The 20,861-nt window shown below is 37.6% G+C and overlaps 3 protein-coding genes across 5 annotated transcripts; 1 reads left to right on the forward strand and 2 right to left on the reverse strand.

Annotated features, from left to right (window-relative positions):
• The first annotated feature begins 3,819 nt into the window (after positions 1 to 3,819).
• On the forward strand, positions 3,820 to 7,756 carry LOC131320878 (CBL-interacting serine/threonine-protein kinase 21-like). 2 transcript variants are annotated; one of them, XM_058351773.1, is made up of 15 exons: positions 3,820 to 4,413; positions 4,523 to 4,585; positions 4,666 to 4,737; positions 4,827 to 4,934; positions 5,021 to 5,092; positions 5,681 to 5,734; positions 5,931 to 6,056; positions 6,141 to 6,230; positions 6,321 to 6,446; positions 6,518 to 6,625; positions 6,713 to 6,832; positions 6,918 to 6,983; positions 7,067 to 7,141; positions 7,233 to 7,345; positions 7,422 to 7,756. In XM_058351773.1, the coding sequence occupies exons 1-15, from the start codon at positions 4,252 to 4,254 to the stop codon at positions 7,477 to 7,479; spliced, it is 1,413 nt and encodes a 470-aa protein (XP_058207756.1). In that variant the 5' UTR covers positions 3,820 to 4,251; the 3' UTR covers positions 7,480 to 7,756. The 2 variants fall into 2 exon arrangements, with proteins under 2 accessions (XP_058207756.1, XP_058207755.1); XM_058351772.1 differs by having other exon boundaries at positions 3,894 to 4,413; positions 5,931 to 6,230.
• Positions 7,757 to 8,872: 1,116 nt separating this feature from the next.
• LOC131320879 (uncharacterized) lies at positions 8,873 to 15,928 on the reverse strand. Of its 2 annotated transcripts, XM_058351775.1 has the most exons (10): positions 15,433 to 15,926; positions 13,566 to 13,633; positions 12,282 to 12,352; positions 11,840 to 12,118; positions 11,172 to 11,335; positions 11,018 to 11,073; positions 10,859 to 10,911; positions 10,631 to 10,751; positions 9,693 to 9,790; positions 8,873 to 9,142 (listed from the first exon to the last, which is right to left on the reverse strand). In XM_058351775.1, exons 1-10 carry the CDS (start codon positions 15,768 to 15,770, stop codon positions 9,071 to 9,073), a joined length of 1,320 nt encoding a protein of 439 aa, XP_058207758.1. In that variant the 5' UTR covers positions 15,771 to 15,926; the 3' UTR covers positions 8,873 to 9,070. The 2 variants fall into 2 exon arrangements, with proteins under 2 accessions (XP_058207758.1, XP_058207757.1); XM_058351774.1 differs by lacking the exon at positions 8,873 to 9,142 and having other exon boundaries at positions 9,475 to 9,790; positions 15,433 to 15,928.
• Positions 15,929 to 19,443: 3,515 nt separating this feature from the next.
• On the reverse strand, positions 19,444 to 20,533 carry LOC131320883 (pathogenesis-related protein PR-1-like). The gene has a single exon (XM_058351779.1). The coding sequence runs from the start codon at positions 20,030 to 20,032 to the stop codon at positions 19,541 to 19,543; it is 492 nt and encodes a 163-aa protein (XP_058207762.1). The 5' UTR covers positions 20,033 to 20,533; the 3' UTR covers positions 19,444 to 19,540.
• Positions 20,534 to 20,861: the final 328 nt, after the last annotated feature.

Raw genomic sequence — 20,861 nt, forward strand, 5'->3', positions numbered from 1 at the left:
AGAGAGAGAGAGAGAAGAGACTGTTTACATGGCATGCATTTAAGTCCATGACGTACAAGAGACTGTTCTACTTTTATCCAACAATCATATGCATATAGGGGTAGGGTTGGCTGTAAATAGGAAATTGAATCCAGTATTTAAACTAGTCAAGCCTTCCCACGATCTTACTTCTTTAAGGTGTCTACTACAGTATTTCAAATTTGTTATGTTAACGCCAACAAAAATATACCCCCACAAGCCTCCAAACTTCTTGTAACAAAGCTCGGGTCTTTCCTTAACTATCATAAACTCGTACGAAAAGTCACAAAACGTCCTCGAATGGAATTTCTATATAAATAGCCCGAAAAAAGATGCTTGCATATGTGATAATTTCTCACGGTCATCATGCGTGTTTGTTTTTTGGTCACTTGTAGTATTGAGAATCTTAAGATCCCGTTTGTTTTGGGATTTTAAATTTGGATTTGTAAGTAATGAGCGTAGAGAGAAATAGAGTAATGATTGAAAATATGGGTAATTATTGGAGATAGATAGAGAGAAAAATGAGAATAATGTTTGAAGAGAAATTGGATAATGATTAGAATCCAAAATCTAAAACCCTTAAAAGAACGGGGTCTTAGTAACCTAGCTAGCTAACCGTGACCTAACTCATCCGATGGTGGTGTTAATGTTTTTTGGGAGAAATGAAATTACAACCTCACTACACCTAAATAGAACTATGAAAGTTATATTGCTGGACACAGTACGTTCTGGTATTTCTCATGATCACTACGTTGTACGCTTCGATCATAAAGTTTAGGAGAAATTTCCTAAGGGAAAAAACCAATTAAGAAGATATGACGTGAATGGCATAATGAGCTAAATTCGGGTATTTCGTTTTTTGACCAATGTTTTAATATTTTTATCAATATATCCTTATGCAAATCAGTAATTGATAGAAAGGGCCGGGGTTAAACTAGCAGCAACTTTTCTTTTCTTTTATTGGGTAAGTGAAAAATAGCAGCAACTTGATCAACTTATCAATTTGGTTTTATCAACTCAAAGAAATTACTAATAAAAGGACCCAGGCCGGCCAGTTCAAATTAAACATGGTTTCTTTAAATAATTGTCGGTGGTGTACTGTGTATTCATCGAATGGGAAAGCAAACAGAAATTGAAGGAGAATGAATATATATATATATACACTCCTAAACAATTGCTTTGCACAAATCAAAATAAACACACCCAACCCAACAAACAGTCAAGATAGTGAGTTTTGATGAAATTAAGATCTAGTCAGCTAGCACGCTTATACTATTATCCTATCAAACAAGATTTATGATCACAAATCCAAGTGGGAATATCGATATATGTCCCATTCCAACTTGTCCCTTCAACCTGCCATTGGCAGAGGTAGCTAGCTATCATCTATATATGCATGGTTAATTTACTTCTTCAACCCAAGGGTTTGGTTTAGAGGTCAAAGTCACGGTACTTTGAAGTTTGCTCCATTTTAGTCCTAGGTCTTATGTTCGAAACACCTCAGGTGCTATATATTAACTCTGTTAAGGTCAGCTTATATATACATACGGAGCTTTTCTCTAGTTTTAATTGGGACGCTTGTAAGTGGATGGGAAAATTGGTCCTATGTGATAAGTCGAGAGATACGTATAAACTAGATAGCCCAAGAAAAATGGTAAAATGGTTGTTCTTGCTCTGGTCAAGGAAACTAGATAGCCCATGAAAGCGGTGGTGGGCGGCCGCCGGCCCAATTGTTTGACTGCTCGTAGTTGCAACTTGCAGGGCGGAGCCACCAAGGGACGCTGGCACCTCCAAAAATTTTCCTATATTTTACACGATTGATACCCTAGGTATATATATATATATATATATATATATATATATATATATATATATATATATATATATATATATCTGAATAGTTACGATATAGATTTGTTTCTAAATTATTAAGAAAAAAAAAGTTAGGTATGATCCTCACTTCAAATAGTGCTAAATTGCTCCTTGAAATCTTAGTTTTATTAGTTTTTTAAGAACTCATAATTTTGTTTTTTGGTTTTAATGTGTGAAGTTAACAAAATGCCCTTCCACTTTTCAATATTTTCAGTTTGTTGTTATTCAAATGAAATGATTTTTTTATAAAGTTTAAAGATATTTTGATAATTTCGTACTCTAAAAGCAAAAAGGAATGGTTTAGTTAGTAATAATGGGAGTGCAAAAATCACTCCACATATTAAATACTAATTAATTTTAAAATTTTGGTTTTGAATTCAATGGAACAATATTTTAAACAAAGGTCATGATAACAACGTAAAGAGCGTACATGATGCAGTCAATATCTACATCTGATGACGTATGACATGGGCTACACTATGAATGTCAATGACTACGAGCCACATGTTTTATTTTTTTATTTTTTATATCTTTCAATAACAATTTAAGCAATGATTTTTATATATACTTACGTTTTTTTATTCATTTGTGTTTGGGTTTGGGTTTTATAAATGGCTCTTTCATGTTGATTAAAAACTTTCATATAAGAAGTAGGGTGCTCGTTAAAAAACCAATGCCCTATGATTAATGACCATTGCAAATGGAAATCTTATCATTAACCCCAAGGGGTGTGGCCAAGTAAGCATGAGAAATCAAAGAAGTTTTCATCTTTCATAAGATAGATTTATGAGGTCGTTAACTTTATAGCCCTATAATAAGTTGAGATGCGCACAAGTTGACCCGATCATCCAGTTATAAGAAAATGGAAATTTTATCTTAGAATGAAAACGTGTAAGCATTGATGGAGGCTTCTAAACACCAAAACACAATTGGTCTTTCGCTCCTTAGTTTGACATTGTAACTGCGAGTTCAACAACATTCACAATTAACCTTCCACGGGAAATTAAAAAAAAGGTGAACATTTCCCATGGATAACAAATTACAACAAAAATTAAGGAACAAAATTTCCTTTTTACACCAGCAGACCCTAGCACCACACAGTCTGCTATAGCGAATACGCCGAATAGAATATGTTCAACCGCGCGCGTTAAAAGGCTTGAACTTAAAAATAAATAAAAAAAATTGATCCGATAGGCTTGATCCGATAGGCTTGGAGTTGAAATCAATCATGCAATCGTAACTAACGGGAAGCAGCTCATTAACGTCGAAAACAAATCAGAACACCACACACAATCTTGATTTCGATCGTAGGTTCAATTTAAAGAAAAGGTTTCATACTTTTGCACCCTAGTTCTTTCTTCCACCACCCATATTAATTTATTTATTTGGTTCATCCCCCCACTAAGAGCATCTCCAACGGTTTTGGCCATTTTTGTAAGAGCCGAAGTCATTTTTTAACTGGCTACATTGTTATTAGGTCAAAATTTGACAAAAATGCTCCAATGATGGTATTTCAAGTACCTGTTGAATCACACCCAGATATTCTTGTCATTGTATTACTCTCAAAAGCGATTAGATCACAACCTTGGCAAGACATGGCCCAGGCCATTCTCATGGCCAAATTTGGCCGAGCTATTTTTTGGCTCCTAAAATGGCTCCCCATTAGAGGAGAGAAGTTTGGTTTTGAAGCCAAAATATGACTTTAGCTTCCAAAATGGCTCCCGTTCCAAATGCTCTAATAGGGGTCCGAGAAGGATAGCTAAAATACAATACAAGTATCTAATCGGTGTATATGTATGTATACATGTGCATATGTATGTATGTTCAATGCATAGTCAATGTGAGAAGACTTCAAAAATAATTAGGGTTTCCAGCTTGTGTATCCTTTTGCTATATAGAATAGAGTGGTTTGAGAGAATTACCCACAAAGCGTGTGACCAAGCCAGAGAGTATAACAATGCGTGGTAGATAACAGCCACCACCTTCCATTCAAAACACAAGCTCCCCACCCCTTCTCAACTACTAGCCCAGCAACCAATATTTTCCAGGCATCCAAACAATAAACAAATACTACTTAAAGAACAGATGGACTCTCTTGAACCTCAAAAACCACTTTTACCCACAAACAATGCCAGCCAGTCCCATAAGCAGGAAAGTTCTTCAAGGCACATGAGATTCACAAGGAATATGGCAATAGAGCCCATCCATAAACAAGAAAGCTCGTTGAAACCTAATCTGATTGCTTCCTTCTTCAGCACCACATTAGACCAGATCAGTGGATACAAGGAACATTTACAGGGTGTTTAGGAGGAAGAAGAAACAGATATATTCCCAACAGGAAATTAAGCGAGACGGAGAGAGATGGGGTATGTCAATGCCATTGGAAAGTACCAAATCGGTCGGACGATCGGAGAAGGCACCTTCGCCAAGGTTAAGTTGGCGGTAAACACGGAAAACGGACAATATGTTGCGATCAAGATCATCGACAAGCATATGGTCGTGGAAAACAATCTCACGAACCAGGTGAATTTCCAATAACCATTTCTTGGAACTGCTGCTTTTTGGTTTACAGTCTTGTTGTAGTTTGAATTTTGCATCTTGTTCTGATACATGATGGAGCTCTGTTTTCCAGGTAAAAAGCGAAATACGAACAATGAAGCTTCTACGTCACCCAAACATTGTTAGGATACATGAGGTACGTTTGGCCGTCCTGAGGATTTGGTTTGACTCATTCCACGGAGTTTTCTTGAATTGGAAACTCATTTTCTTTCACAGGTGATTGGCACAAAGACGAAAATTCACATTATAATGGAGTACGTATCGGGAGGACAGCTATCAGACAGGATGGTGAGTTCCAAACGGCCGACTTTGGAATCCGAATTTAGTTTTCGAGATCTAACGGAAGATTCTGATTCCCTTGAGCTTTTCATTTCTAGTCCTATGCTGGCAGGTTAGATGAAAAACACGCAAGGAAACACTTTCAGCAGTTAATCGATGCTGTAGATTATTGCCATTGCAGAGGGGTTTACCATAGAGATCTGAAGGTACGAATGAATGAAATTATCTTGTTTCACAACTCCCCCCAAAGGAGGCTATGGAAATTGAATTGGATCTTGGGTTTCCTATGCAGCCACAGAACTTGCTTTTGGGCAGCAAAGACAATCTCAAAGTATCAGATTTCGGGCTCAGCGCGTTGCGGAAGGTAGCAACTTGGTCAATGTTTAAAGGCTGTTTGAAGCATTTGTTTTCCCTTTGTGTTCTGGTGGGGTTGTCCGAGTGGGAGAGGGTTGTTTGAATTTCTATGGTATTGTTAGGATTTTGGACTTGTGGAGAGAAAAAGAAAAGGAAGGGGAAAAGATGGGGTGAACAAAAATAGTCTCTAAGGTATTCTTTTTCCTCAACAAAAATACGTCCACAAATCCAAGAACCAAACAAAATGTCCTTCCTGCGACGTATTGAGCATGATGCACTGAAGCTGATTGAAGCAAAAAATAAATGCAGCCAGAGTGGATTATAATCTTTATAAAAGTGGAAGAAACACAAGTAGAAGTGGGAGTTAAAGAACCTTAGAGACACCATCAATACAATGGTGCAGATATAGGGTATTTAGATTGGAGAGAGGCAGTAGCATGATTAATCGAAAGTTGTCCATGTACTCTGTTTGGAATCTGGATTGGGATACCATTTTAACTTTTGAACTCCTTGGAATCATGTAGAATTTTTGTTTCTTGTTTTCTTTTGAGCATGCACAGTTTGGTCTATTTACTTACAATTATTGGTGCCTCCACAGCCTGGGGATGTGCTATCTACTGCATGTGGATCTCCAAGCTACGTAGCACCGGAGGTAAGAAACAGTTTTCTGATTGGAATAATATCTCTAGGACATTTTCGCTCTCAGATTTTTGTGTCAAAGAAAAAGAATAAAACCAAACAAGCCCAGAAAACAGATACTCCAGTAAAACTATGCCCGTTGCTATAAAAAGCACATACCTATAATCTTTTCCATCCCATGTGCTGATGCTTCATAATCTGGTCAACAGCTTCTTGCAAACAAGGGGTACGAGGGAGCGGCTGCAGATGTTTGGTCATGCGGAGTAATCCTCTTTGAATTGCTCGCCGGACGTCTTCCATTTGATGATCAAAGCCTAATGAACTTGTATAAGAAGGTAGGCTCCCAATCTAGTATACATTTCATACCAAGCTTCAAAAATAGAAACTTGAGATATCTGATAAATTTTTCCATTGCGAAGATATTGAGAGCAGATTACACATTTCCAGAGTGGTTTACAGAAAGCCAAAAGATGCTCATCTCTAGGATACTTGATCCAAATCCCAAAACGGTAGTGCTCTAAACCATTGTAACAAAGAAGAATGCATTTTGGCATTAAACTGGTAAGATGAAAGTTTGACGTCTTGTTTTATCCCTACAGCGAATAACAACGGCAGAGATCATTGAAGATCAGTGGTTTCAAACTAATTATGAGCCTGCTGTTCGAACTGAATGTGAGGAAGACATCAACGTCGATGATGTTCATGCAGCTTTCAGTTCAGTTAAGGTAATGACCAAACAAAGTAGCAACATAGAGAGTTTCACAACACCAGCTAAATGTACCGTCATCTTGTTCAGGAAATTGAGACAGAGAGAAAGATACCTCATACTCCAAGTTTCATAAACGCTTTCCAGCTAATAGCCATGTCTCAAGACCTTGATTTATCAGGACTATTTGAAGAAGAGGCAAGTTGTGCAAATCTAATACCATGTTCATTATGAGTTTTCCTCTTCTTTAATAATAAAATCTGATAAATCTTTGTCGCTGTTTAGGATAATGAGAAGCACAAGACAACGCTTGGATCAAAGCTTACAATCAATGAAACCATAGAGAAAATTGAGGCAGCTGCAAAGGATGTGAGTCTGTCGGTTGAACGGATGAACAACTCCAAGGTAGTATCTAGGTGTAAACCAGCACTTCTCTAATTTGCTATCCCAATTTCTGCCCAAATAGTGTAACGGTTCTTCACAATATCAGGTGAAAATTCATCCCAAACAGAAGATGACTAGATGTTCAAGGTCATGCTTTAACCTATCAGCCGAGGTAAAGAATTGTCAATACTATTCGGTATCCCCTCAAAAAGCAGGATATCAGATTCTCACTACCTCATGTGTGGTATAATTTAGGTAATTGAGGTGGCACCCACACATTGTGTTGTAGAAATATCAAAATCTTTGGGGGAACTGGAACCATACACAGAGGTAATAAGATATACATCATACATGTCATAGCATATGTGTTTTGTACAAGTCAATCATATCTAATTGTGCTTATTTGACCGTTGATGACCAGTTCTGCAAAAGCTTATCAAGTATGCTACTGACAGAAGAATCAGGTGCGTCGTCCGAAACACAAGCACCCAAGGAAGTCATTGTCAACATCAAAAATATCAATCAAAGTGAAAGGTAATAATAACCTACTTTGAAAACGTGTAGAATCCATAATGTTCCGGTCCACTCACCAGCATCTCCAATTATGCAGCTTTGGGCAGAAGGATGACAAGGATACCATAGACAAGCGGGGATACTCTTCCTCTTGATAGCTAACCTTTGGTTTCAACATTAAGAGGCTCTTGACGAGCCCTAAACACAAGTGTAAAGCATACAACGAAGCAATGCATAAGGCTGAATGTAAGTACATAAGTGAATCCAACAGAAATGTTGTCTCGTGTTAAGGCTTACACTCCCATGCTGTAGAATTCAAGATCCTCGTATTTATAAATTTTGTTTCCTCTGATGTAATTAACTCAATGACTTCAATAGACATATTTATTGTATGAAAGGAAATTCACAGAAGAAAAAATCCTTTTTCTGTCAGACGTTCCCTGTAATACCTCTATCTGTCCATTTTCCATTAGACGTTCCCTGTAATACCTCTATCTGTTCAACTGACACTGCTCAATCTTACATTGAAGCAAGATAGAATTAAAATAAATAAAAAATAAAAAAAAGAAGCGTATCATTTTTTCAGGAGGGAGCCAGCCTCTCAAATTTGACCAAAGTATATTTTTCAGAAGGGATAATTTACAGTTAGCAGTCAACAGTTATCTTAACACCCAAGTAATACAGCATTACAACCCAACTATCTGATCGTGGGATTAAGCGCCAAGTATTGAGTAGCATGGTCATAGACAAGCGAAAAAACACAACAGGACATCAACAAGCCAGCACGATGATTCTCACAAGAAACAGGACAAGAAACACAACGGAAACTTCTAAAAAAAAATTCTCTATACAATTATTAAGAGGAATATACATGAAACGTAATTCAAAGATAAAGGGGAAAAAAGCCACATGACGCTATTCGAATTAATTCACACACCCGCTCGTGTGCAGGGACCTTCTATTTCTTTTTTAGTTTGAATTGAATGTAAATTACAAAGTCCTGCGCCTTGTGATGTTTGCAAGACCAAAAAGCAAAAACAAGTACAAACCTATGACAAACCATGGGGACGCAGTAAAAATGGTGATATTGGATTCCATGGCGCTCTCACACGAATGGCCAGTGTTACTACTTTAATGAAGCATTCCGTGAATCTCCATAGATAAATAGAGTAACTGAGTAAGTGGAAGTGGAATTTCCAGATACAGATAACAGGCTACTCTCTCAACGAGCTAAAAAGGAGTGATAAAATAAAGATACTAATGTCCAATGAGTAAATCTAATGTGTTATCAAGTTCACATTTCTGAACATAGCTGGACAGGAAACATAGCTAATGTAATCTTGAAGCACTAATGGCCTTGGGGAAAGTGACCCATGTAACAATCATAATGGTAAGCTGGCTTACATCTAGGAAACACCAGATGGTTTACAACCTAACCATATGAAAAGCAATCTCATGTAAAAAGCAATCTCATGTACAAACATTAATGATTTTTCATGAGATAAATGATTATCACCATCTACTAATAACCAAAAAAGAATGCTCACAGAGCCAAGACCTGCTTTGCATTACAAAAAAGAAGAGTTTGGAAACAAAATTTGTTCAACTAAGAAACAGATTTAAGTAATTTCTCTCATTATAATACAATGCAAGACCTTTACTTGCAACAACAAACATGACATACAATGGACAAGCTATCTAACCCATCACCAAATGAACAACTTCTAGGTACCAATGTGTAGATGACTAGAGCAGGAAGTTATCAATCATGTGGAGAACCACGTCAGCACCATCAGAATTCAACCAATAGCTCTTGACCTGAATTCAAGGGGAAGCAGGGTAAAAGGAGAAAAAAAAAAGAACAAAGTGAATGTAAGGAAGAGATCAGATGACATCAAAAGAGAAAATATGAAATGAAAACACACACACACACACACATATATATAGATAGATACATAGAGAGAGAGAGAGAGAGAGAGAGAGAGAGATCAAATCAATTAACATTTCTATTACATAAACAGGCTAATTAATAGCGTCCATAGTTTTCTTCTATTAGCATGCAGATAAATTTTCCTACAAACTGAAAGATGGAAAAGTATGCAAGATTGATTGAAAACAGAATAAGCGGCATAATTACTTTTAAAACACACTGAGAAGCAACAAATATGCTTAAATCAATATATCATATTGCAGATGAACAAACAGCGGGAAGGGATGCTATGAACTTTACTGTTTGGCAACATTGTACAAGCACTGCAGCTGTGAAAGTTGCAGGGAATTAATGGGTTTAAAGATGATACAGAGCATATAAAATGCAGTTCAATCCACAGGAATTACTGCTCAGTAAACGATCCACTTTAAAGCTCACCTGAATGGTGTTGTGTGCTATATATCGTTGTTTACTCTCATGAAAGCTAACATCAACACGCTCCCAAGCGACTTGAGTGAGACCTCTAATCATTTCCTCTTCACAAACCAGAAAGAAAATGCTCATAAGAAATAGGAGGAAAATTTGCACAGCAAAGCCAATAGAGTAACAGAACATGTTGACAAGCAAGAAAGAACAAACACTATGGGTACGTAATCAATGATCTCATATATAGGCAAAGCAACATGAATTTCCGAGAAAGATTTAACCATTGGGCACACTACGATGAATCACAGCCTCACAGGAAGAGAACAGCTTTCCAAAAAATAAACTTAAAGAGAGACATTGACATTTTACCTGCAATATGAATCACTCTAGTACAAAAAATGCAAAAGGGAACACAGCATATTTGGAAGATGGTGTACAGTAGAGGTAGACTTTCATAAAGTATTAAAATCGTTATTAAGAAGTTTGAGGTCCTAGATCAAGGGGAAATTTTCTTATAACAATAGCATATCAAGCTAAATGGCTTATTATTGGCTATGATGTGGGTAGGATCTTCATAGAATGGTAATGGCCTTATTTGCGATGGACTGGGATTTCCAAAAAAAACCTGGCATCCATTATGTTTAGCTGGTGCAGACAGTAGAGGTTGCATAGTGAAGTGAAGGCAGAAGGTGTTACGCTTGATTAGACAGTGTTTACAGTGGATTAACTGGAGGGTCTAAGATTGAGAGAAGCACGAGACACTGCAAGCATAACACCGGCCTTCATATGAGCTTAAGAGCCATTGTATGAGCTTAACAATCGTCTTATAGCCACTTCACAAAGTTGAATCTCAAGGAAGATCATGCCTAATCCAGATCAAAATTATGAACACTCAGCAAATTGAATCTAACATTATATAGTTCGCACCGCAAAAGAAAAGGTTCACAAACCTTCCAGGTCAGTTGCTTGCTTTTCAACCACAGAAGACGCCCCATCGTGATTGTTTTCGGTAGCTTTGCGTTCAACATACACAACATGTGGGTATTTTCCGTCGACAACCAGAAGATTGGACTAGAGAAGGGAACAGGAAGAAAATAAGGAGGTTGATTTTGGAAGAGATGCGATAGTATTAATTGTCACTTAACCAAAGAAGTGCATGAGGTAGAAACCACAACAACCTTTGGAAGCTCATGCTGACGGCGTATTGATGATGTTCTCCAACCAACCACATCTTAAATATCAGTTAATATAAAACAACCTCTTAAATAGGGGGGGCGAAAAAGCACATTTTTTACACAAAATCATAGTGGAAGCTAACTTCAACTCAGAAAGGATACAATCATAATTTGCATTTGCATATGCTACACAACGCTTGAAGGAGCGTAAAGCTGATCTATAAATGTCACAAAGCACGCCATTAGCTTATAGACAGGAACAAAAATCCAGTCTTCTAAACGAGTGAGTGAAGTAGGGGAATTAATGAATACCAACATGAATTTAAGGTTGTCAGAGTCTTTAACCATCTGAAGGAGAAGGGGAGGTTTTCCCTCATCGTTGTCAGTGAGGAAAAGATGCTTCCCAGACCTCCCAACAACCCAGTGTGCCGATTGAGAGACTCTTCTTTCCAAAAAAGGAAGACCACAGAGAATGGGGAGCTGTGAAAGCACATGCAACAGGACAAAATGTAAGAAAAGGGACAACTACAATAATCTTTTGAATTGGCAATTTAATATAGCTTTAGGAAATAATGCTGCATCATACAGAAGGACTACCGACAACCCAGTTTAACATCCTCCTCATGATGTGAGCACAAGTGGAAATGAAATGAAGTCTTGATACAAAAATTCATCCAAGCGGCATAGTTACTCATAAGATTCATAGATAAATTTTTTCTCCTGATGTTCGTAGTTGTAGAGAATCCAGAAGTCGTAAGTAAAGTAACAATAATTATCATTAATAAGCATAACAAGGGATCACATTCACGAATCTAACCATCAAACCAGGATAAGAGAAATAAGAAACTGCCACAGACGCACACATACACATGCATAGAGGCACAGACAAGTATTGACCCTTGGAGAAAATCAATAGTTATAGAACCTAATATTGCTAATATGAAGCACAAAATGAGACAACCGAATATGTAAGCATAATCACACCTGCCTATGTCCCCTCGAGCCAAGATGCGGTGTTGCAAATGTTATGAAGTTCATAGGTTCCAATCCAGCAACTCTAGCTTCAAAATGCTGTTCCAGGTATTGTGTTGAATCCTTTAGATCACCTCCATTTAAGCAGTTCCCGGAAAGTCCTGCAGTTTCCACTCTGGGCAAAAGTTCATAGAGTCTCCCAATTGCATACCTGGCAACAAGGCCACCCAAGGAGTGCGCCACAAAGGAGATCTTATGCACCTCAGGCCAACGTTTCACAACATTCATCACCTGCGTAAGAAACTAGTTACTGTTCACATAGGTACCTTCCACCTTTTTGGTAATTTATCAACAAGATATTCCCACAAAAATACTTAAGCATGTTCAAGCAGTGAATTTAAATAGCCAGCGCATGCCTAGAACCATGAGGACCAAAATGGGAATAGAAAAGTACCTCTCCAGCTAGTCTCTCACCCATCTGATCTACGCCATCGAAAGTCAATTTCGATGGATTACACTCACTACCTGCTCAAAAAAGATCATATAAGGAAAATTCCAGCACAGTTAAAACCGTATGCAAGTCAGAGAAGGCGGGGTGACAGATTTTGGAGTTCATAACAATAGTTGATAACCATTAATACTCCAACAATTACATGACCAACAAATTCTCAAAATGCTAGGAGCATAAACAAACAAATTAGCTGAAGAAAAGAATGGAAGTCCTAACAAGAGCATCCCAGGCCGATCCCAAAAAACCAAAAGAAGAGCATCCCAGCAAAAAAGAAAATAAATCCCCAAAAAGACTAACTGGGCTTAAAGTTTAATCAAACATGATAAATTTCTCAAATTAATCTTTGTTCTGCTATCACTGACCAGCTGGTAATTTAAGAGATTTAGCCAAGTTTGATCAACCAAACCACTAGTGAGGGGATTAACAATACAACATCCCTCAATGAATTGTACAATAAACAGGATAAAGCTAGCTTGCATTGTGTGCATGCTACACAACATGCACTGCCATCGTCCAGCTATCCCAAACGATACTGCCAAATTAGTAATTACAAAGCTCAGAGCCAACATGGAGAGTGATGTTCTCCCTAACTAGCGTCTAAATCTTTGATTCCGTACAAAGCCTTGAAGATGACAGGTCACTGTCTCCAACATGAGAAAGGAAACACATTCACAACGTATGCAATGCATTTGATAGAAGTGCACCCGATTGGATTAGAACAGTTGCTTATTACATGAATTCAATGCCTTCAGTCAACCTAACAACCAAATTCATTCCACAATAAAACAAGTAAAAGAATTGGAAAGAACTCTTTGAAGCATGCATAACAAATACGGTGAGAACAAACCCAATGGAAAAGCTTATGAGAGGAATAAGTCATAGTTGACTTGGGAAATGAAAGGTCATCTTCATAAATTACCACTGGTAAGATTGTCTAATCTAAGCTCTGTCTAAGCCTGGCAAAACAGCCATTTGTAAAACCCAAAACTTACCAACACATTTACAAATAACACGTTAGGGAAATTTAGTCTCACAGATCAAGTTTCAGACCAACAGTGCTCCTAAAAAGTGCAGTAGATGGCCGAAGAGCTGTTTGACACCATATGTTAGGGAAAAATTATTATTACGTTAACAACACAAGACAGATACCTGACTAGCACCCAATGTAATTATCCAGAATTACCCATTAGAAAGGAAAAGGGGCTACATGAAAACAAAAACTCTTACGGTGAACAATAATTTTGTCAGGAAGCCTCTTCACAAACTGCTCGGCAGCATATCTCCAATCTGCAGCACTGAATGCACAATAAAGGGTTAATAAATAGCACGCTTTGCAGAAAAAACTTCTTAACAACGGGTCATACCGTGATAATGGAGGTGCTCCATACTAGCATGAACATTAATCATATTTGTTGAGAGGAAGAACTAGGAACCTAAGACAAGTATGGGGAAAAATGGTAGCGTACACCAAACCCAATCAGTTGCGTGGTAGTGAGTTCAATTGAGGAGAAGTTTGCACCACTACACAAGATAACTCATGAGAAAGAAGACAACTTTTAAACATTCAATTAAATTGATGAAGCTGGAGGTTTAGAATTTCAACCAATGCAATGAACTCCAACTGAAGACAAAGGCTATAAAAAAGGATCTTCTGTTTTGGCAGATGTTTTGAGTTAACATATATAGCTAATAGAATTCAGTGAAGACAGAGACGACATTTGGAATGGAAATGTCCAAGAAAAAAGTGAGGCCAGACAGACAAGTGGAGAATTTTTTTTCCAGACACCATGCAATGAGAAAAACAGACTATTGGATCTCTCAAATTACTACAAATGGCCTTCAGTTACCAGCACAATAAATTACCAGAATTTTTTCGTAACGATAATGGATAACTGTAAAATTATAGTTTAGAACATTGCGAACGCTTAACCCCGCAGGTGATAGAATGTTTGTGGGCCGCAAAATGTTTTAATGGATAAAATACTGATAGCTTACCGAATTGCAAAAACAAGACTCTCCACCAGGCAGGGACGAAGCCAGGACTTTGAGGTGGTCAAACAGCATAATAGCATCACTATTAGTTTACAGTTGATTTTATAGACGGGTAGAGAACTAGGGATGCATAAGAGGAGGTTTAAAGATTGAAAGGGTTAAATGGTGAAAACAGCTTAAATGTTCCATAATACCAGAATTATTTGCAATTTTAGATAAAATAGCAAAATGAAATAATTACAACCTAAAAGATTTACCCAAATTTTTTAGAATTTTCAATGAGAACTCAGAACTTTTGACACACACTCAAAGAGGAGGGGAAGGCTTTTTGTGTTTTAATAAAGTGGGATATAGATTTCCCCCTACTGAATCTCTTTGCTTGATATTAGAACAAGTTTCCTTATTTCCGTTCCTCTTCAGTGTATCTAACTTGAAAGAGGAATAAAGCATGATTTTTATTTAAAATTCATTAATAACAAGAGAAAAAGATAAAACAGATACTTCAATTATTTAAAAGAGTACATAAGAATTGAGGGACCTTAAATAAACATGGGGCTCATTACACAGATATTGTAATACATATCGGGATATACCCAGGGGTAATTGAAGGCTTTAGGGTGACCGGGGCAACCCTTGGCCCCAGCATTGCTTCGTCCTTGGCACCAGGGTGTCCATCATAAAGTTCAAATGCATCTTTTATTTAACTATTCCATAGTAGAGTACAATTGATGAAACATAAAAAAGAATGGTTGTATCAAAATTGTAATGTGCTTGTTCATCATATATACAAGAAGTGCAGTGGTTTCTAGAAACTCCAAATGCCTCACTAATCACAATGCAATATGCAGTGTACATACAAAACTTTCATTAAAAAAAAGAACAAGTCAATGGGCATAAGAAGAAAAGGAAGGGTTTTCATCTACCGTCCTTTCTTCGTTTTTACTTGTTCAATTATCAAAAAGGAATGGTTTTAGTTTGATTATCTGTATCTCTGCTCTTTATTCAACTACTTTTTTCTTCTCCAAATTGCCCGAGGTCTATGCTTTTTTGAATCCAATACCCGTATCAAATATTAAATAGAACAGGAATCTAACAAAGATACCTCCCGCCGATCCCATTAACCATGATCACAAGGTGCTCCGGTGGCACCTTGGCATCGGCAGCCGCCTTATCGAAGAAATCCACGCCACCATCCACAGACTCGACCTCCACCTTCTGCCCCTTCCTCCGAGAATCACTAAAGCACCCCCTGCTCAACTTGCGGATCACTTCCATCTTATAATCACTCTTTCGACATAACACCAATTTGCTGCGCCGTGGGCCCTGGTTGAGCCCAAACCCTAGATCGAGACGCGCCGCTGTAGCGGAAAGGAGGCGGTTAGGTAAGGGTTGGAGGGAGAAATTCGTGGGTCGGACTGGAGGTTTGGCCTCGGCGGTCATGCGGGGCTGATTGAGTGGAAAAGTATCATGGAGGTTTCGGAGAGGAATAGGACGAGAAAGCGAAAGGAGAGACTTTTTTGATGGAGAATGGGTCAGGGTTTTTAGAAGGCGAAAGAGCGGGTAAAAAAGGGAGAAGAAAACGACATGCGAGCGAAACTGACGATACTGTTGGGGAAGACGACAACGGTTGAACGTACGTAGGAGTAATTCGATGTCTGGATTTTATACTTTTGGTCTAATTAGTACGTAAGTAGTATATCATACTCCGGCGCTGGGACCATTATGGGCTCCTTCGTTAAATTTAAGTAATTTGAACTGTTCATATTATGATTCAAGTAAACAATTAACTTGATTGAACCTCGATAGGTAAATCAAAAAAAATTATTTTATTTCATTAAATGGTCCATGACCGTTTCTTTAATAAAACAAAATTCAATTTTTTATACATCTATCGATGTTTAATCAAGCTGACTTTTTGCTTAGATGATCAAGAGTCTTACAAGATGAACGATTCAAATTACTGTAACGAATACAAGGTGAAACCCACAATGGTCGTAGCAGAAACCACACGGGCCGGAAAAAAAAAATCCTCAATATCATAAGCACCGTTTCGGGTTGTACCCCGGGCTCTGGCTTCATTGTGGGTAAATTTCACTCACAGTCTGATGACAGATGACTTGAGGTTTTTTTTTTTTTTTTTTTAACGATGGATATCACGTATGAGAAATAACGATCAAGTACTCCATGCGATTTCTATATCTACTCTATCGATACTCCGAATCGATAATTTTATGAGGAGTGACGATGAACTCCATGCATGTGGTTTCTATATCTATTCTATTTGCCTAATTGCCCTAGTTTCAAATTAAGGTAATTTTGTTTTGTTTTTTTCTTTGTTCAACAATATAAAATGGTTTGTTTCATTTTGTGTATTTATCCTATGATCATGCATGTGTACGATATTAGCTCGTTAATCAGTAATAAGATTACTCTTAGTACGTACAATCATAGTTATTAATCCCGTACCGTACCGGCCGATACGTACCGGATTTGAAGAAAACCGGTATCCTAACACCCCAATACCGTTCCGGTCCCAATACCGGGGGAAATACCGGCCGGTATCAGGATACCGGAAATTCCGGCCAAAATTTTGCAGCGTTTTTTTTACGTTTTCAGGAGGATTTTTTTTCCTGGGTTATCTCTCCAAAAAATTAAAAAACGTTTTTCAAAATTTTAGCAAAACGTGGGCCATAGTACGTGTGCGAAGCTTAGATTCCGGATTTACACTCCTCCTGCGCGCGAATAACCCGTGACGCACGCTCGGAAAAATGTGCCGTGGCCGAAGGCAGACCTCTCATTAGGTCCTCATTCACAAGTTCACTAGTGTGCAAAATCATTTAAAGTGAAAAAGAGTTTTGTAACTAAGCAATGTGGGACTAGAAGTATTTTATGATAAATTGTATGGTATGAGAGATTTTTTTGAATTATAATTATATATAATTATTATATATATTGTAGTTGCGGGAAATCCGAAACGGTATCCGGTACCTGACCGGTACCGGTACGTACCGTACCAGTGGAAAAACCGGTACCCTATCCGAAACGGTATTCAGAACTATGCGTACAATAGCCGTTTGATGATTTAGGATGTTAGACAGAAAACCAGTCATTGATTAGGTGTTAAGTGGTAGTAGAGGGGAGGGGTTTAGAGGGAGATTTGAACTACACGGTACACCCAAGTGGATAAATGCCATAAAAGCGTAGAGCCGGCTCACTCCATCGACACCCACTTGCGGTTCGAACAGGAAAGTTACCCGTTTCGGTTTCAGAAATAAGTACTTATTTTTTTTAAAATAGCTAATTTTTTTATTTTAAAGGTGATGTATTATGAGAGGGTGCCCTGTCTTGGGAAGCGAGAATAAGTATTTATTTTTTAAGAAGAGAATATGAAACACACCCTACTTTCTTCTATTAAGTAAATTAATTTTATTACTAAAGAATTTTGTATCATTTCTTTTTTTGTTTAAAAGAGGAAAGAATATAACCCTAATAAGAAAGTAATGCAGTACTAATTTCTTAACTACAAGGATCCGTTCAATTGTCGGAAATATTGTGTGAGAAATTGATTCCCAGAAAAAGTGAAGTGAGTTAAAATAAAGAGAAAAAAAAATTTCTATGTGTGTTCTCTCTTGACAAGAAATCTTACCAAAAAAAAAAAATTCCTTTATTTTGGCAAGTCCTATTTTGCGAAAAACCGTTCCTCGATAAAAAAATTAAAATTGTGAGTCCTACAACTTTTTTGATAACTAAACACGCAATAAGTTACAGAAAAATTATTTTTTTCATCTTTTCCGTGCAATTGAATGGAGCCCAAAGTGTCACCCTTACTACTCCTAAGTCCTAATTAAACACGGGAAAAGTCAAACAAAAAAAGAAACATCATAAACAACTTTAAGAGTTATTTTGCCTGATCCAATCAGATTTTGTGAGATTTGGTTGTCAGACATGGCAAATGAAAAACTTAAAGGCTTAAAGCCCAATTGATTAATTGAACGCTGTTTTTGGTCGTAGGATCTGATCTACTACTTGTCAGCATGTCCTGCCCACGTCCGGGGATTTTCCCATTTATTTTTATGAAAGACTATGAATAAGATCAAAGTCAACTTTAACACATGATTCAAATACTCCATTTTGTAATCAGAGATACAGCCATATATTTTGCGAAAATACTCGCATAGGTGGACGGTCCCACACATATTGCATGACTGTGTAGGAAGGCAACTTAAAAATCGTATTTATCGTCGTTCCAAAATTATTTTGATAGTCACCGTTCTTCAGACAAGTTTTGTCGTCGTTCTAAAATTGTTTTGATAGTCGCCGTTCTTCAGACAAGTTTTGATAGTCAATTAACACTCTTGGATATACATTTGTAATATCATAATGTCCAAAACTTTTCTTAATTGTCTAAAGTATTATATGAAAATGGTACGCAGTGCAAAGCTTAATAAAAAGAGATTAAATTCTTTCTGCTAGAAACTCCACGGTTTCCGCCACCCATTGTATAGGTCCTACTATGCGTTTATTGCAATAATCTAACTCGTTCATTTTGTAGACCCTGTAGAATAGTATATCTACGTCGAAAATTAGATTGATCGAACGTCGATAGATATATATCAAAAATTGACTTTTGGATTATAAAGTAGATGACCGTCATGGACAGTCTAACTTTAAATATTGACAGAACAAGCTAATCCAAATTATATAATAAAACAAAGCACAAATGAACGGAACTCTATCGATAAAAAAACAACCCGAAAAAAACAAGTACAAAAGCCGGGGGGGGGGGGGGGGGGGGGGGGGAACAGTAGTAACAATATGTGAATATCCAAACAAAATAAACTTTTGCCAATTGCGTGTAGTTTTAATTCATCACATTCTCTTGCTGTCGCTTTTCTCTATAAAACTGATAAGTACGTTGAACTTGGATTTCTGAGGAGGAGTAACCTCCTTCCGACCGAAGGCTTAAGAGGATTATTAGCGTCACAGCATAAAGAAATTCGATCCAAGCCCAAGCTATCGATCGATCGATCCAACTGAAAAACAAGCGTAAAGAGGTAATTAAAGTGTATGTCCAACCAACTTATGAAGACGAGGTTAAAGGCATCACAATAAATAGGCGAATAGAAAGAGATTTTCCATATCGTAGTAAAATGTCAACATTCCCACGAAAGAGGTTATGATGATGATATATATACGAAGAAATTAGACAATCAATAAGGCCTCTGTCCGATGTAATTTCCAGGAGGGTCATAGTTACAAGTCATGAAAACCCCCTTCCCATCAAAACAAACAACCCTAGCACACCCAATTCTCGTCGTTGTCCTCCACACAATCTGTGTATAATGCCCACATTGCTGCCCGCCGGCACAAGAGTTTGACCCATAGTTGTACCACGGCCGCTCGGAAACCCACGCATTGGCAGCCTGAACTGGGGTCCACCCGTTGCCGCTGCCCCAAAAGATGTTCTCCCCGTAAGGCCCTCCGGAATGCTTCAAAAGACAGTCCCCCCGTCTTTGATTGGCGTACCATTTCGCGTACTGGGCTAATCTCCCATCCCATACCAACGGATGCAGTCCAAGGACAGCCCGTGCTGCATTCTGGGGAGCCATGATTCTGTTCACAAAATCATTTCGGCCAGCAATGGCATCGATGCTTGAGATTATAAGGAGGACTATGGTGATGGCGCCGGAGAACAGATTCATTGGGATAGAGAAACACAGAGAGAGTTGTTTTTTGGTTGGGGAATTTGTGGGAGATTATGGTATTAGGAAGATTATATATATAGAAGAGAACAGGACTTGTGGGGGGTGGTTTGATTTTTGGGGTATGAAGTTTTTTCAACTATCGGGTGGCACCCATGTTCCTCCTTAATGATTGCCATATTTGTTTTGTGGGGTAACATAAAGAATTTAAAGTCTTACTAAGCTCTCCCTTTTGATTATCAATGTTGGTGTGATTTTTATTATATATTTTCTTCGATGGCGTAGAAATAGACTTTTATCATATATCTTGTTTAAAATAGTTTCTTTAGGAGAGAAAACTTATATACGGCGGAGCTGTAATTAAGTTCTTTACAACAGCAATCAATCGCAATCGTCAAAAAGTGTTCTAGACGGTCTGGATTTTAATGAAAAATTTTCCTGGAAAAGTTTTTTTAAAACTCAGATTGTCCAAAATACTTTGGACATGTGAGTTTCACCTCCGTAAACCCATTTTCAAGATATTCTCTTTCTTTAGATGGTAGTGTACATAGCTAGGTCATATATTGTTATAAAAAACTGTTTTGCTATATATTTTGTAACGTTGGAATTGATTACAATAATAACTTGGTGGTTGACCAAAATTAAGGGCATTCATGGTAGTTTCTCAACAGAAGAGTTAAAGCAATAGTTTTAATTCAAGTTAAATTAGGTCAAACTTATATTTATGCTATATACTTTATGCTGTTTCTTATCCAACTGCTCGTGATTTTGAAGGCTTCTTTTTTTTTTTTTATTACTAAAAGTCCCTATCTCTAATCCAAAAATTGTC

Source organism: Rhododendron vialii, chromosome 3a (genome assembly GCF_030253575.1).
Source record: "Rhododendron vialii isolate Sample 1 chromosome 3a, ASM3025357v1".
Taxonomy (NCBI): Eukaryota; Viridiplantae; Streptophyta; class Magnoliopsida; order Ericales; family Ericaceae; genus Rhododendron; species Rhododendron vialii.